This window comes from Gambusia affinis, linkage group LG12, assembly GCF_019740435.1.
Source record: "Gambusia affinis linkage group LG12, SWU_Gaff_1.0, whole genome shotgun sequence".
NCBI lineage: Eukaryota > Metazoa > Chordata > Actinopteri > Cyprinodontiformes > Poeciliidae > Gambusia > Gambusia affinis.
In genome coordinates, this window is record NC_057879.1 from 24,775,111 (window position 1) to 24,790,253 (window position 15,143).

A 15,143-nucleotide genomic window follows, 5' to 3' on the forward strand; every position below is an offset into this window, starting at 1 on the left:
CAACTACACGACTTAACTGGTGGAAAACAGTATAAAGAAGATGAACTTTTCCGTCATGTAGGTCATGACATGAATAATCTTCTCATTACAAAACATTTTTACAAAATTGAGGAAGTCATTTCAAACATTGTCATTTCCTTCAACCTTTTCTAATGCAATACTTTCAAAAAGGTGCCAAAACGTCACAAATAAAAACCAGTTTTACACATAAAATGAAGCCACACAGTTCTGGGAGAATGTTTTACATTCAACATGCTGTTCACTGCAGCCAACAAGAAAAACATTTATCTTTTCCAGAAGCCAGTAAAGTGAATACAGTCCAGCTTAATAACGAAGTGACTGGAGTTTTGGGTTTCTAGGCAACCGGGGTGGGTTCCATTGGGGTTGCTAGGTAACCGGGCAATGCCTTGTCAATTCTGACTTGATAATTGAGTTTTATTTTCAAACTGTTCCTTTTACAGACATCAAAATCATAAACTTATTGCCAGAAAATGGCTGGATGAGTTTGGTTTAGTGTTTGGACTTTTTCTAGAAGCAGTTGAGACCCAAATGGTACTAAAGAAACTCACAAAAAGTTAATTGTACAAAATAGATTCCCTTTAATCCACTTCATAAATTATACAAACACTCATATCTCAGACCATTCAGAGGTTTTGCCAGGTAATCCAAGTTGGCTGAGCTGCAGACTCACCTGCAGCCACTCGTTCTTGAAGGGCTGCTTGGACTGCTGCCCGGTCCAACCCGACCTGCCCGTCAATAACCGGACGTTCTCGGCCACCCAGCCCCGGTCGGCGAAGGACGAAGCGTTGATCTGAGGGTCAGAGATCAGCCCCGACACCATGCCTAACATCGACGAGCACGGGTAGTCTGAACGACGGGACGGCAGAGAGAAAACAGAGAAAACAGAGAAAACAGAGGTCAGGGAATTTAAATATGGAACCAAAAGCACAAAACTGATCAGGAATTTCCACAATGGATTCATTCAAATTAACGAAGCCAACGCAAACTCTAAATATGATATTTTAACAAGGTAACAAGCAATTCTTCTAAAATGTCTGGATTTAAGTTGGTCAGTTTATCGGTGGTATGACTGGAGAACGTCTTAAAGAGGTTCAACCTTTATTTAGCTTAAATTATATGTTTAATGCTCATTCCCAGACATAGAAATAGTTTTCTTGATCTGTTTTACTTTCTTATTGCCTATTAGAATATTTATAGATTAGATCTTAGGGTCATTTGTCATTTTCAGATTGTGTCAAATTGTAAATCCTTTTTTTGAAATCTCATTATCGCCTCTTCAAAATATGCAATATCTCATTGGTAAGGAAATAAATCTTCCCTCAGGCAGATTTTTACACAGATTTAACAAGACTTACATAAATACATTAACATAATTAAATATAATTTAGCAAAGCTTATAAATCCTAAGGAAAAGTCCAACATTTTTATCTGGCAGGTCCCAAACACTGTTAAGCTGGATATGACATAATAACTCTGTGCAAATAATCAAAATACAGTGAAATAATCTTAATTTAAAATATTTTTCCACAATATTTAAACTTATAGGAGTTACAAAAGCAATTCAACAAGGTAATTCAAATAGTTAGACCCTATAAATGTTGATTTGGCTGCAGAACCAGAGCTAGAGGTACAAAATGTCCTCTCTAGTGGAGAACAACTGAAACGTATGCATAGCCCGGTCCAGAGCAGCCCGATCTCCACCCAGCTGCATCAACTTCACAGAGCTCCTTCTGAGAGTTTCACATCAGAGACGGGGAATAATGTCTGAGGATGATTAATGAGCCAGAATGACCCTGCACAGCTTTACTGTAATGAATAATTGTGTCCTTCATTTGGGAGATTTCGCTCGCTTTGGAAGTAATAATTATTCAAAATCAACAGAAAGCAGTGGGAGTGTAGCTCCCCAAATGATAACTGAATAAGGTTGATACATAACGTGCAGAAAAACCGGTATAAAATATGTTCATTGGAAAGTCAGAAGTGAAAATCAAAACAAGCATGAATGTCAGTAAATGAGTAAAAACATGCAGAATGAGGCTGAATCAGTGGGTTCAGCAGATAAACATGGAGTTCTGCCTCACACCTGATATTCTGCAGCCGTAAACCTCAAACCGCATGCAGATGCCTTGCTCCCAGGTAAGCGGGCGGATACGAACGAATCGGGTCAGAGTCGGTTTGGGGAGGAAGGCACGGACTTCGTCTGTTGGATTGTGGTTCCCCAGAAAGATCTGGAAATAAGAAAAAAATGGTTTCTGTTTTTGTTAACAGACTCTTTATTGCTAAAAGATCCTAGAAAACCAACTAAATATTGAGACAGAAAAAGTCTGAATTGAGTTGATTATCATAAAGTGTTCAAAGGCTGATTTTTTAATAGGCTGAGGAGATGTAAAGTATAAAATAAAAACTAGTTAGCTACCCAGCTAGCCATTTAGCTAGCTAGCGTAGGTACAAGCTAGATATTAGCAGCTAATTAGCAATAATCTGAAGTCACAGAAAGAAATGAAGACTTGGATAAAATCAAAGATTAATAAAAGTATTTTACACCAACTTACATTTAAAAAAAATTATTTAAGACATTTTAAGAACTTAATTTTAGATCAGTACTATTACTACAAATATATATATACATATAAAACAATCATTTTGATAATTTTCTGACTACATTTAGGCTAAACCCACAATAAGCTTCCCATGCAATCTGTAATTTTTGTTTTAATCATTTTCCAGGCCTGGATAAAAAAGTGGAAAAATTATCTGAAAAAACATTTCAGTTTTTATTTTTCTATAAAGACAAAAACTTTCTAAAAACGCTTTGTTGTCCAAATTAATCACTCTTTAAACGGCATATTTTATATTTTTGATTTGCCACATTTGCATTTTAACCAACAATATTTATGTTTTTTAGTTGCTTTCCAAATCTGTAAAAGTGATATTTTGCAAAACAAAATAAATGCATCAAAATCGACAATGTGGGTTTTATAGAAGCAAACTGACAGCGAGATCTGAGAGATGCAAGCCTTTTCAAGGTAAATATCAAAGACAAAACAGTGAAATAGTTGATCTTTGCCTTTTGTTTGGAGCCCTCCTTCACTGTGATCCAGTCCTCTCCGTTGGTGCTCAGGTCCACTTTGTAGGAGCGGACGTAGTACTGCTTCTTGGTCTCTATTGAAATGGCTCCCTGGGTCCCGATGCTGGTGACGTATCTGAGGAAGCCCAGGTCGACCTGCAGGCACAGAAAACAACAAACGGTTCTGTTTAGCTCAGTAAAGCCTGATACATGCATTCTTATTTTGTAAAGTTGATTCATTCCTCGTTTCTTTCTGGAACGTAATCACAAATTGTTTGCCAGAAATCTGTTTATTTGCGTTTTTTTTTAACTGAGCTAATCTAAAACATTTTTAAAAGAATGCAGATTGGAAAGCTAAAATACTTAGTCACGATGCTAGTTGACCTGCTAATGCTAATGGCTGATGTTAGCAAACCATTTATTTTCCTCGTCACCGATTGGTTCGTTAACTATGCTGAGATTCATCCAGAATTCAACATATGGTTTAGTTTTATTAAACTAACTAACTAATGCAGTAATAGTTTAGTTTTTTCATACTTTGGTTAAGTTTTAGGAGCAGAATTCAAAAGGTCAAAGTGTTTTATTGTGATTATGTGCAGATTATTGAAAAACTAGAAAATTTCGGAAGAAATTTAAATGGGGCCTGCCAAAGTGCGCCTGTCGGTCTGGACCCGGCGTTCCGACGCTGAAAGTTAGCGTCGACGCCATAGAAAGCTGCAGCACGATCGACAGCATGAGGTGAATCGCGAGAACGTGGACTGACACGGACTTGCGCCATTCAGCGTGTTAAAATGAGCGTCTGAGCTAAAATTAGCCAACATGCTAACGTTTTGGCTAAACGTTAGCATTAGCAAAGACATTTCGCATTTTGGCTAATATTAGCCAAAATGCTAATTGAGCTAATTAGCATTTTAGCTAAGTGCTAATTAGGTAAATTAGCATTTAGCTAATTTTCGTTAATGCTAAGATTAGCTAAATTTAGCATTAGCTAACACTAATTTTAGCTAAATGCTAAATTTAGCTAAATGCTAATTTTAACATTTAACTAAATGAATCCATATTTATATAATATATATATATATATATATATATATATATAGCACATTTATATATATCTATATCTAGATATAAATATGTGAATCACATGTAATTCACATGTGATTCTTTGGGCTGCACTTGGTCTGGTTCCTCACCTTGGACCCGTCTGCACTGGGGGGCCCAACCAGAGGCCTGAAGCCCCCACAGCTTAACTCCTAGGATCACTGGGACACTCAAACCCCCCCACCACGATAAGGTGGCAGCCCATGGAGGGGGTGTGTGCGTGTGTGTGTGTGTGTATTAAGTAACCTGTTAATTATGTAGGACAGAGAGAAAATGAGAGAAAGAGGAAGAAAGTTGTTTTTTTAAACGAACACAATGTGTTGGTAAGAATATTCTGACTTTTGGTCCATTTGTGAGGTGAAATGTATTTTGCTAATCTTTTTAAAATACAGGTTTAAACAGTTCAATGAGCTACAATTCTGTGCAATTTAATATAAAAAGTGTGTAGAAGAGGTCAACTAAAGGTCAAACCATTAAAAGCACAAGTACAGTGAAAATAAACAGAAATCATTATTATTATTAAATTAAAACATTTTAACTCTTAAATCAATACGTTGCTATAAATATTGAGCCCAGTGTTGTTGCGGCTCTAAACCAGTGAAGGGAAAAGGGCAAAACGTAACGTTCAGCTAATTCAGTTAATCTGACCAGTTTAACAATAAAACTGGACTTTATGGTTTGGAGTCTCTGAAAGTGTTTTGGGTCGATTTGCAGCGACCAACTGACCTGACCGACATGTTTTAGGAGATGTGGGGGGAAACCGGAGCACCCGGAGAAAACCCACGCAAACACGGGGAGAACATGCAAACTCCACACAGACGGTCTCTGTGAAGACGCAGCGCTAACCGCTGCACCACCGTGCTGCCCTTGTTTTTTCCAATTGGGTTGGGAAAGGATCTATTTTCTAGTTTGTCAATGGGGGAAAAACTTTTTAAATTTGGTCTTGACGGAGCGTCGCATGGCGCCCCTGCATGCGTTCGATTCCAGTCCTCGGTTCGACTCCTGCACGTCTTTCTCCTCCTCTAAATGTCACAATCAAGAACTTTAGACATGTTCATCTGACCAGTTAATCTGACCAGTTAATCTGACCAGTTCAACAATAAAACTGGACTTTATGGTTTGGAGTCTCTTAAAGTGTTTTGGGTCGATTTGCAGCGACCAACTGACCTGACCGACATGTTTTAGGAGATGTGGGGGGAAACCGGAGCACCCGGAGAAAACCCACGCAAACACGGGGAGAACATGCAAACTCCACACAGACGGTCTCTGTGAAGATGCAGCGCTAACCGCTGCTCCACCGTGCTGCCCTCGTTTTTTCCAGTTGGGTTGGGAAAGGATCTATTTTCTAGTTTGTTAATGGGGGACAAAACTTTGCTGTTTTAAATGTTAAATTTGACGGAGCGTGGCATGGCGCCCCGTTCACAGAGGCTACAACCTCCATGGGTTCGATTCCTCTTTTCCTCTCTTCTCTAAATATCAAAATCAAGAACTTTAAACTTGTTCTTGATCGTCTTCACTGTTTTGTTTTTTTCATGACTTTTTCAATCGCAGCATGTTTCGTACCTTTTTCCAAATTGAAATTTTGGATTTTTTCTTTTTACCGTCCTGCTTGGTTTGAGTGTCTGGATGGTCCAATTCCTCCAGGACGGATTCTGCAGCGATCTTGGTCTCATTTGTGGGTTCTGGAACCGTTGAACAATCTGATAAAGGTTCTTCTGATAGTTCCTCCTCTGATGAAACCTCTGGACTCGAGACTTTAACTGGGTCCACTTGGCTCTGTGAGTCTTCCTCCATCTCTTTGGAAACTGTGATGGGTTTTGGTTGGAAATCGTCTTTCTCGTCTCTCAGCGTGTCGGGCTGCAGAAGATCCTCCTTTGCTCCCTCCAAATCAGTTTTCACACCACTAATGTCCTGCTGGTGTTGTTCTGCTTGTTGTTTGAGTGCAGTGACATAGGTTTCATACCAACAGTTTAACTCCTGGTACAAACCTTTAACATTCTCCAGCTCAGCCTGGGCATTTCTTTCCTTCTCCAGCAGGAATTTGATCTCTGTTGTTGTGTTCTTTTGGAGGACGGCATATTCGGCTCTCAGGTTGTCCAGAAGTGCCTTGTCCTCCTCTGATTTGTCTAGAAGAACTTTTCTCTCCTGCTTCATCTCCTGATGGTATGTTTCAACCTGCTGCTTCAAATGCATAGTGTCTGTTTCATACCTGCTTTTTAGCTCTTCGTATGAAACGTGAACCTGATGCAGTTCATGGAGCATCTGCTCCTCCCTCTTTTGCCGGATTGTGATTTCTCTAGACATTGTTTGGAAGAGCTCCTCCTTCTCAGCTCTCAGGTTTTTGATGAGCTGCAGATTTTCTTTCTCTCTCTCTAAGTTGGCATCTTTCTCTTGTCTGATCTTCTGCCAAAATGTTTCCATGTCTTGTTTTAGTCCTGAAATTTCGTTTTGATAGTTGCAGTTGAGTTTGTCATATGAATCTTTGAGCTGATACAATTCTTCCTTCAAAAGTGTCTCGCTGTCTTGCAGGACTGCGACCTTTTGTGACATATCTTGAAACATTTTGTCCTTTTCAGTTCTCAGATTCTCCAGCAGCCGTTGTTCCTCCCTCAGCCTTGCTTCATAAAACTTTTGTGACTCGGCCTCCTGCCTCACCAAAGTAACTTCGGCTTCATACTTGGAGCTCAGCTCCTTGTATAAAGTCTGGAGTTGATTCAGTTCTTCTTGGAGGGCCTCACTTTTTTTTCTCTCAGCCTGTACTTCAGCTAAAAATGCTTCCTGGCTGAGGAGGTGGGTCACCTTTAACTCCTCAAATTCTTCTTGCAAGGACTTCTTTTTCATGTATTTCACATTCTCTTGAAACTTGGGAGCAATGACCGCAGCGTGAAGGACTGCTGGATCACTGGACTTGTCTTCTCTCTTTTCTCTCTCTAGTTTCTCTAGTTCCCTCTTTGCCTCTTCGGCCTCTTTGAGAAGCCTTTCTCTGAGAGCTTCCTGCTGTTTTAACTTTAGCTCCGTCTCTTCCAGCTCGGCCTCCAGGTCGGCCATGCTTTGGTTGTCTTCTAACCTGGCATTCTCCATTTCCAGGCAGGAGTTCTGTCTTTGGATTTCCTCATCTAAGCTGTCCTGGTGTGCAGGAGGGAAGCTGCCTCGGGGGTTTTGCTGGACTCCCCTTCTCGCCTGGGGTCCCATCATTTTGTTGCGGTAACTCTGAAATAGGTGAAACATTTCTCCTAAATACGATCACTAAAATCGTTGATCGGTAAACTAACTGAAAGAACTTTGCACACGTCTGAACTGGTCAGTGTTATTGAAAGCAATGAAAAATATGCAGAATTGTGTTACATACAATTCTGCAGTTGATGACATCACAGAGTCTTCCATTGCTGGCGGTGTGACATCATTCCACCACCAAATATCTTCGTCTTTATTCTTGTTTACATTCAAAATAGCCCATGTTTTTATCCCAACTCATTTCTGTTTTGGGCAAAATCAAAAATCTGAATGTTCATAAAGGGCCTGTTGTGCCAGAACATATTGATAAAAACCAACTAGAAAATTTCGAAAGAAATTTAAATGGGGCCTGCCAAAGTGCGCCTGTCGGTCTGGACCCGCCGTTCCGACGCTGAAAGTTAGCGTCGACGCCATAGAAAGCTGCAGCGCGATCGACGGCATGAGGAGAATCGCGAGAACGTGGACTGACACGGACTTGCACCATTCAGCGTGTTAAAATGAGACAAAGTATTTTTCTTTAATAACAATGTTTAATCCCAATAAAGTTAAAATAAATATTTACCCGTCACTAAAACAGCAACTGTGCTGGTCATTTTTTAGAGTTTTAAGAAATAAAGACTGCTCTCAACGTGAACATTTTTGGCACTAATGGAAAAAGTTTGGACACCCCTGTGTTTGGGTATAAAGCACAAATAAAGTCACTATCTGTCAGACATCACAAGACTCTTCAGACAGCCTTAAAATAGAAAAGAAATTCAATTACAGCTGATTTGATTTTCCTTTACTGCAAGTCAACTAAAGGCAAACACTGTCAAACTCAATTACTTTTATATTTCTAATAGCAAATTGTGATCTTTTTTTATGTCTTACAAACTAGCCAAAAAAAAAAACAACCACGTCTCTTTATCTATACAGAATCACATTCCTTGGAAACAGTTTTCCTTTTATAATCATGAAACTGTGATCAGAGTAGATAAAATAAAATGTGTGTGGAGTGTGAGTGCTGTTTAATCTGAAAAGGAGGCAGTTCAAACTGTCTTTATCCAGAAAGCAACAGTGAAAAGATTAATAAGCTGATTGTTATCAAAGAGTAGCAGAGATAGCAAAAAGCCTTTATGCTGTTAAAGGGGAAATATTATGCAAAATTCACATATTGAATGTTTTTGTTCTTATTTTCTACTGCTCATAAAAACAACCCAAGCTCTTAGAAACCCATCCAACCAGTGTTTGGCAATAAGTTAATGTTTTTTGGTGTCAGAAAACGATTACAGTAAGTCATTTTCATTGGCACTGCGTCGTTACCTAGCAACCCCGGCCCCGTCACCTAGCAACCCCAGCTGAGCTCCACCACGTTTGAGCCGCTGGTTTTACCGTGTTTTGTTGTTGACTTGTCATCCAGAAACCACTTGCGGCATTCTTGTTGTTTGTGCAGGAGGCTCCACTTCTGCTTTTCAAAGATGTATGGTTGTATAATTGTGCATCTTTTTGCAGCCATTTTCATATGCGAATCCCAAATGTTGAATTTGGAGGACCTGGCCAGCAGCAGCTTATTGAGATTAAAAACAACAAGACGCCCAAAAACAGCTAGAAACGCGGAACTGAGCAGACTAAAATCTCAAACGTAAAGAACATGTTTCGCTCATAAACCTATTCCAACTTCTTCAAGGAAGTATACTAGGTCACCTTTAACAATAAGTAGTGGCTATCTAAACCAAAAATGGTTTAAAGTTGTTCTGCATCACAGGACTTCCCCTTCAATCAACCATGCAACCTTTGACACTACTCTCCATTCGACTTCCATTACAATCCTGTTTGTTGAGTTTGAGCATTATGTGGCCAGAATAGGCGCTCTGCTTCAGCGTGTGGGACGACCGCCGCATGCAGCATGTAATTATACGGCCGAAAAGACGCTGCTCTACATGGGAAGGCCCCACAAGGCGGGTGTTGACTGCTCCTGCCGAAGCTTTTTCAGGAAAGAGCAGGAAATAGCACTGCGGGATCTGTGATTGACAGGGAGACCCCTGGGAAATCATGTTGCGTGGGATCGCTCTCCGCCGCACCCACGTCTGTTCTCATCTAAATTCCCACGAGATGCAACACTTGTTTGCACTGAGCACATATGAAAAGGTCGCATGTAGGAAATATTTCTGAGTTGCTCATTAAAGACTAAACAAACGATGCCTTTTAAGTTAAATCATGTTTTCTGATGTTTATTTGTAACTCAGCGTCGCCTTCAAAGAGAAGTAAAATCGAGACATAATTTTTACTACATAGTCTGGAAGATTTGGTTTGTGCCAAACAAACAAAACCCTTTGGGAAACCTGTTCCCCTCCTCGCCTCTGGGGGCGCTGCACCAAGAACCACTGAAGGAAATGACATATAAATCTCAGAAGAAGAAACAGAGAACAACTTCTATCTTCACAAAATGAAAACAAAAATGGAGCGGCATCAGATTTTATCGGTTGTAGGATTTCTCTTTTGTCTTTGGTAAAAACCATGAGTTTCTCCCGCTAGCGCTAGTTAGCCTGTTTGTTTTGGTTGTATTTACCCAGAATGCCCTGTGCTGTAGTCCACTTCCTGCTTTTGGAGCGGTCTCTGGTCTGCTTGTTGTTCATATGAATTCGAACCACCCCACAGTTCATTTCAACCAAAATGAGGCCGAGGTTTGTAGGTGAACTTTTTGGTCGGCATTATGGCGAAAGTCCACAATCAAATCAAATTCTGGTGCTGATAATACAGCTAATATGTCTTTAAGCCATCAGCTGTCTGACTACTGACCTTAAATCATTGTTTTGACCAACTGTTGGGTATTGCTCTAATTGAAATTATTGTAATTATTATAATGCCACCTGAAGTCGGGTTTATTTTTTGCTAGCTCCTATGTAGCTAGAATGTCTAGATACACAGACATAGCTACATAGCAGCTAGTACCCATAGTTATGGAAATGCTAGCTACATACTCATAGCAACTATGTAGCTAGTTGCTACATAGTTGCTATGACTATGTAGCAACTATGTAGCTACATAGTTGCTACATAGAAACTATGGCTAGCTACATAGGAGTTAGCAGATATTGCTAGAAATTGTTAACTTGACCATTAACAATAATTTACCTGTTACTTTAAGTTAGTATTTGTATTTTCTCTCACCATTTGATGTTTGGTCATTATTTTTTTTAAAGTCAAGCTGGAAGTTTGATGTTAAATCTACATGCAAAAGGAAATGACAAATATTCACTGTCATATTTGTTGACACTTTCTTCTTGATGTTTGGCTACATCAATAAACCGTGGCTCAAACAAATCATAAACCACAACAAGCTAAAGATTTTCACAACAGGTTTAGTTGTGAAGCTACACAGTAATTTTAGAGCATCTTCAACTCAAATCCACTTCTAAACTGATTAAACAAATCAAATGAATGAGTGTTTAAACAGCCGCAAAATGAAGGAGGAAGTAGGTCATACAGTCAGTTTCACATTTAAAGACATAACACGTAAAAAAGTCAGGAAAACTTGACGTAATTATAGATGAAAACATCCATATTATCCAGTATTTAAAAGGAAAATGAGTTGATGATTAAGTTCAAATGCAGCAAAAGAAGGCTAACGTACGAGATCCACTCTCCAGAGATTAAAGTAAACAGCACCGACTGACTGGGTTTTCCTTTTGAAACAGGAAACTCTCAGTTTTTACAGTTATCCTTTGGCTCATTGTTCCATTTTCCACACTTCCTCCATCAACTGGCTGAAGGTAATTGGCCTTCCATCTCCTAATTGCTCAGCGCCTGGCACTGCCAACTATTTATAACAGAGAAATACTCTCACTTAGAACTTTTTAATGAAGGAAAACAAACTGCAAGACGGGAACATAACTCATTTAAATTTGGCAAATTAGGATTAAACTCTAATGATGCCACAGCCTTCGAAATGGGACTTAGCTATAATAAAAATAAAACCCTTAATTACCCCATTCTTATCTGGGGGTTCAGCACTCGCTGAGTTTCTCTGTGCTTGTATTCAGTTACACCACAAATTGGACTTCACCAGTTTGTTTTTTTTACAGTAATTAGTAATGGTAGTATTTCTCATTAATCTTCTCTGAAGTAAAGAAGCATTTTGGAGGCCCAAACATATCCGAAAATAAAACAAATGATGCACACGCCTCAATTATTAGTGAAATTTATGTATTTAAATGGACCTGAAATATTGTAATGTAGCCTAGACATTTGAAAATTGGTACACAAAAATAACTCTCCGAAAGAAGAACAAAAAAAAACTATCAGTCCCAAAAAACAACAATAGTCGGCCATTTTGTGTCAATGGCGGTTTGGTAAAAACCAGCCCCTGTTCATTTGTTTCGTATAGAAGGTTTGGACAGTTAGCTATTGATAAATGATTGCTTCCTGGACTCTGTTGAAGTTTTAAATCGGATTTCGCTCAATCGCTAATGTTTGGCCGTGGTGTTTGTGATGAACAGCTTTTTTTCCTTCCTCAGCTGCCATTGCTGAAACTACAACCAGATTACAGACTGCAATTCCAACACAGAAAATCAAAATTTTTGATCCCAACTCATCCTTTTGTTTGAATTCAACTGAAGAAATCGAGCAGAATGGGAGAAATCCAAGATGGAAACGTGAAGGGAGATGAGAATCAAGCAGAATATCGTAGAGACTCTTTGGTTTTTCATCCAAAATGGAGAGCAACTTAACCAGAACTGTTTTGTGTCAGGAAGTATTTTTCTTGATGAACTTGATGCTTTTTATGCATCGTGAATCTGAAAAAATAAACGGTTCACTGGAGTTCCACAAGGTTCTGTGCTTGGTCCAATGATCTTTACATTACATTATACTTAATTAAACTGAATCAAAATTAAAGGTTTTTAAGGTTATTGCTAAACAATGTTAAATATTCAGGAACATTGAATAATTGCAAGATAATCAGATTTATCTTGTGAACCATGAAGTTTCCATGGTGTCCTTTAGTGGGATCAATCTGCTTTTACAAGTTTCTCCTGATATTTTCCAGGTTCATAAGTAAACATGGAGAAATCTTCTCCGGGTCGGGCAACTCTTTAAAGCTCTCTGCAGGAACTTCATCCGTATTGTTTCCCGGAGCCCCGACGTTGACAATGCAACTCAGTTAGACAAAGCCTAATGCGTTCTCCAGATGTAAACAACCCAGCGCTTCCTGATGGCGTCAGTGTAATCCTGAAGTCAAACGAGAGACGTCTCTATAAATACCTGAAACTCAAGGAAGGAAGCATTTCCTGGTTCCACATCGCTGCTCAAAAAACACTATCAATTTGTTTATAATTTGTTAATTTAGTTAATTTATAATTTGTTATGGATATAATAGTAATTTTATAATATTTTATAAAACACACAATTTGTGTGCTTTAGTTTACTTTATTAGTTCCCTGCAAAAACACAAAATCATTCCAAGTATTTTTGGTCTAATTTCTAGTGCAAATATCTTAGTCCACTTGAAATAAGACAAAACTAACTTGCAAGTAACTTTTCAGAGAGAAATATGAGGTAAATTTCTTAATTTTGCTGAAAAAGTGCTTGTTTCATTGGAAGACAATTACATTTATAACCATATATTTTTTCCATGTTAAAAGTAAACAATCTGCCAGTAAAATTAAAAGTTTTTCATCAAAATTATGGAGTTATTGGCTTAAAACAAGCTCCTATATCTTGTTGAAAAGTTGCTTATAAAGTAGTTTTTTTTATCTCAAACGTACTAAGATATTTGCAGTAGAAATTAGACTAAAAATACTGGGTAAGATTTTGTGTTTTTGCAGTGTTAACTAATATTTAATGTATTTCAGTAGAAATGTTCTCTAACTTTCAGTTTTCACTAGTTTTAGTTAACTATAATAACGATGGTCTGATTATATTTTGTTGAGCTAAACCAAAGCTTCTCTGATTTTTAATGTCTGAACATAAGAGCTCATAATTTTATTGCCAATTTCCAGCATGCAGTTGAAATGAGTCACTGCTGTGAGAAATATGATTACAGAGTCACAATAAAGCCAGATAATGAGCCGACTGTCTGCCTCCAAGCAGACGGCCAGCGGGACGCTTCACCCAACAGTAACCTGAAAATAGTATCAATAAAATATACATGGCTGTAAATAATTAATAGAGCTGCCTGCAGTGGAGGGGACAGGCATGCAGGAATTAACCGAGTCATAATTTTCATCTTAAATAAAACGAATCCAAAGCCACAGGCGGAGAGATGCGGTGCGGAGCTGGATAGCAGCACACTTAATCAAATAAAATGGAAAATCCTCTTCATGAAAAAACCTCCAGTCATTACTCTGGAGGCTCAATGAGGCAGAGCAACAGGCCCGGTTCAGAGGGACATAAATCACACAACCAGATGTAGCCGCGCCGCTGTTTCTTAAGGAGAAGCTGCCAGAAAGAGGCTTTCATGAACAGCAGAGATAAACGGAGCAGATTTCATGCAGCAATCAGGACATGACTTCATTTTTTTAACAATAGGTTTGTAGATCTTGTGACTAGAGGAACCGAATCTGAAGCTGGAGGGCAGAAAAACATTTCGCTGTTTACAGAGAGTCTCAACTCCTCTCTCGAACTTTGGATACAGTCAGAAAATAATCATTTAACTTGTTTTATTTCAGTTCTGTTGCAGAAATACGGCAAAAGCTGCATTTCCTTCACAAATGTGCACAAATTTTTGTTGATATTCTGCTAATGTTGAAATTGCAGTGTTTCCATTAAATAAGAAATTAAATTAAAATCACACCTGAATAAGTTTGTTCACGTGAAATAATAATATATTCATAATCAATGAATCAGAGGAGACGTTGGTGTCTAATTTACATCTGGGAGCAGATATGTATGCATTTGGAGAAACTGTAGTAATAGCTAACGACTCAACTTTTAATGAACTGTGAGAGGCTAACTGTCTGAAAAAAACAAATACTAACCACAAAGAAGACCATTTCCTGTCTTCTTCTTCGTTGTAGTTTCCGCCAGTAGCAACACCTGACAGTCCAGTAGACCCGGTTCGATTCGAGACCAAAACTGCAACACTTGTTACAATTTCAGCTGCTGCGGTTCTCATTCACTCTGCTCTGAGTCAAAAGAACTAAATTAATTGAAAAACCTGTTCCCCTCCTCGCCTGTGGGGGCGCTGCACCAAGAACCACTGAAAGAAGCAACATAAAAACCTCTGAAAAGACTGAGCACAACTTCCTTCTTCACAAAATATAAACAGAAATGGAACGGCGTCAGATCTTAGCGGTTGTATGATTTCTCTTTTGTCTAATAAAAATGCAGTTCTTTAGAAATCAAAGTAAAAATCAAGAGAAAATAAAATGTAAACACAGTTAAAGTCAAGTTGTATTTCCAATTAAATATAATTAAAACATCATATGAACTACATATGCAGTCAATATTTTCCCGCAGGTCTTTTCTCACATTTTAAGAACCGACCGAGTCCATAATTAACCTTTTCTTTAACCCGAACCGAGACTTTGTTCGGTGTGTGAATGCACACTGGAGTTTAACACAACTATCTAAATAAAGTATAAATTAGAAACGGGAACAGGAAACAGGTCTAATGAACGTTTGAACATTTCTGCTGAAACATTAATTGCTTTTGCAGAGCGGCCCACTTATTGATCCAAGTTTCTTTGTCAACTTTGCCATCTCATTAATTGTGTCCTCATTATTTCAGCACTTCAAAATAA

At 38.6% G+C, this 15,143-nt stretch overlaps 1 protein-coding gene across 3 annotated transcripts in view; it reads right to left on the reverse strand.

Annotated features, from left to right (window-relative positions):
• LOC122841291 (neuropilin-1a-like) overlaps positions 1-15,143 on the reverse strand; it is a 130,388-nt gene that overhangs the window by 20,614 nt on the left and 94,631 nt on the right. For all 3 annotated transcript variants that reach the window (XM_044134488.1, XM_044134489.1, XM_044134487.1), the window contains 3 exons: positions 3,089-3,244; positions 2,105-2,249; positions 692-867 (listed from right to left, as the gene is read on the reverse strand). In XM_044134488.1, the coding sequence (XP_043990423.1) occupies positions 692-867; positions 2,105-2,249; positions 3,089-3,244 (477 nt within the window). The remainder of the gene's footprint in view (positions 1-691; positions 868-2,104; positions 2,250-3,088; positions 3,245-15,143) is intronic.